General features: G+C 24.4%; 2 protein-coding genes across 3 annotated transcripts in view; one reads left to right on the top strand and one right to left on the bottom strand.

Annotated features, from left to right (window-relative positions):
- Positions 1-1,859, top strand: part of LOC102677231 (general transcription factor IIH subunit 2) — a 19,523-nt gene that overhangs the window by 7,829 nt on the left and 9,835 nt on the right. The gene's annotated exons all lie outside the window — the stretch shown is intronic.
- LOC102681260 lies at positions 135-1,853 on the bottom strand. Its single transcript, XM_031514497.1, has 3 exons — positions 652-1,853; positions 436-580; positions 135-370 (listed from the first exon to the last, which is right to left on the bottom strand). Exons 1-3 carry the CDS (start codon positions 898-900, stop codon positions 156-158), a joined length of 609 nt encoding a protein of 202 aa, XP_031370357.1. The 5' UTR covers positions 901-1,853; the 3' UTR covers positions 135-155.

Genomic DNA, 1,859 nt, shown 5'->3' on the forward strand with positions numbered 1-1,859 from the left:
TTTTAAATTCTATGTAATTCGAGCTTGCTACTAAAATTCTTTCTTTTTTTAATTTTATTATACTTTTTTGGGGTTTTTTCACAACTATTCGTGATATAATATATTTTTTAATTCTGATGAGCAAAATTAAAAATTATGATTTTAAAAATAAAAAATTATAAAATTAAAGATTTTTTTAAAGTAGTAAATATTTGATGAATATACTGGTATTTGAAATAAAATTTTGATAATTTTGAGACATCTATTACTGGTTGTTCAGGAATACATTTTACTTTTGGTCTTAATCGTGATGATTCTTCTACCAATTGTTTGTACATATCCCATGTTTTTAATTTTGGTAATTCTACTGTTAATTCACTGGGATGAACGTCTAAAATATTTATATTTCAGAAAAAGATATAATTACAAAATAGTTATATTTCTTCAATTTTAAACCTAGATCTTCTTCTTTTTCTTCTTCATCAAAATCAATGTCGATAGACTTTGGTTCATCATATTTAGGCTCCAAGTCCTTTTGAATGTGTTGTTTTAATGCTTGTATTTGAACTGGACAAGCATCTTTTAATTTATTTTTATAAGACTATAAAAATAATTCTTATTTCAATATTTTTGTATAATACTTTGATTTCTTAAAAATATCAAGATACTAACATAGAGTAAAATATTTGATTTATGTTGTAGAACTATATTTTTTTGAGCAGTTTTAACAAAGCTGTACGACATTTTCCAATCATGATTCCTGGATTGTAATCTTTGAAGTCTTCTTTGAATAAATTGTGCATATTTATTTTTGTCCATATTATTATTATCCATATTGATAAAACTTTCAGGATTCATTTTCTGAAAAAAAAATTTGTAAATGAAATTTTTATTATCATTAACAAATGAATAGCATTGCATGCTATTTCGTTTCAAACGTAAGAAAATATATACATTGTGATTAAGAAATAAATGATCAAAACTTAGTAATGAATAATTAAGTAAAAATACATAGATTAATTTTAAGACTATGATTTATTTGGAAACAATTTTTTTTATATAAAGGTTTAGAGAATGAAGTTCTATGTACAAAAGGATTACATTAGTAAAATACTAGGATTTTATATTCCTGGCCATACTTCGTGCAAAATAGTTTCTTTTTATACTGAGATATAATTAATAATAGTTCTTGTTTCGTGCAGTTTTTTCTTTTTTATTTTATTGCGAGTCTTAGACTGCTTATAATTAAACGCTTGAATCTAGTTTAACCCTATATTAGATATTAAAATCCACGAAAATGTCCGATTTCGCTTAACGTGCCTGCGATTTAATCACAATAAGGTACACTTATTTATATTTATTATCCGTAATTCATGAATATAAAGAATTCATGTTTCTTCGTTTTAAATTTCATATACATATACATGTATGTATAATTGTTTGTTTAATACGCATAAATATTATATGCATTTTTTCTAAAATGTTTTTTTTTTTTTTCGTTTCTTCCACGTGTACTTATGACATTATAGATTACGCTTTGTACAATCTAATAATACAAACAAGCGAAAAAGATCTCACAGATTCTTAATGTTGTCATGTCTACAACGTATTATATCGCGTGTACAATAAATCCATCAATTTTTACATAAATCTCTTCGTCTTAACATATAAAAAATTAATACACCTTTCTTTCTCAAAAGTATATGTTTCATAAAAGCGGTCATTGTGTTATAAGCATTGTAGAAAATAAATCTTCGATTAATTGTATGTATAACTATCGAGCAACCTGGAAAGGAATGGGAGCTTGATAATAATGAGACGCGCGTGATGTTCCATTAAACAACACTGTATTTTTCGTTCTTTTTTTTTTTTTTTTTTTT

Source organism: Apis dorsata, unplaced genomic scaffold (assembly GCF_000469605.1).
Source record: "Apis dorsata unplaced genomic scaffold, Apis dorsata 1.3 scaffold_1026, whole genome shotgun sequence".
NCBI classification, from domain to species: Eukaryota; Metazoa; Arthropoda; class Insecta; order Hymenoptera; family Apidae; genus Apis; species Apis dorsata.

What these genes read in the sequence shown, in the direction of transcription:
- LOC102681260 (XM_031514497.1), bottom strand. Translation starts at nt 900, where the DNA reads ATGCAATGCTATTCATTTGTTAATGATAATAAAAATTTCATTTACAAA. An exon ending in AATCAAATATTTTACTCTAT is followed by an intron (nt 581 to 651) that starts GTTAGTATCTTG and finishes TTATTTTTATAG; the next exon opens with TCTTATAAAAATAAATTAAA. An exon ending in AGAAAAAGAAGAAGATCTAG is followed by an intron (nt 371 to 435) that starts GTTTAAAATTGA and finishes TAAATATTTTAG; the next exon opens with ACGTTCATCCCAGTGAATTA.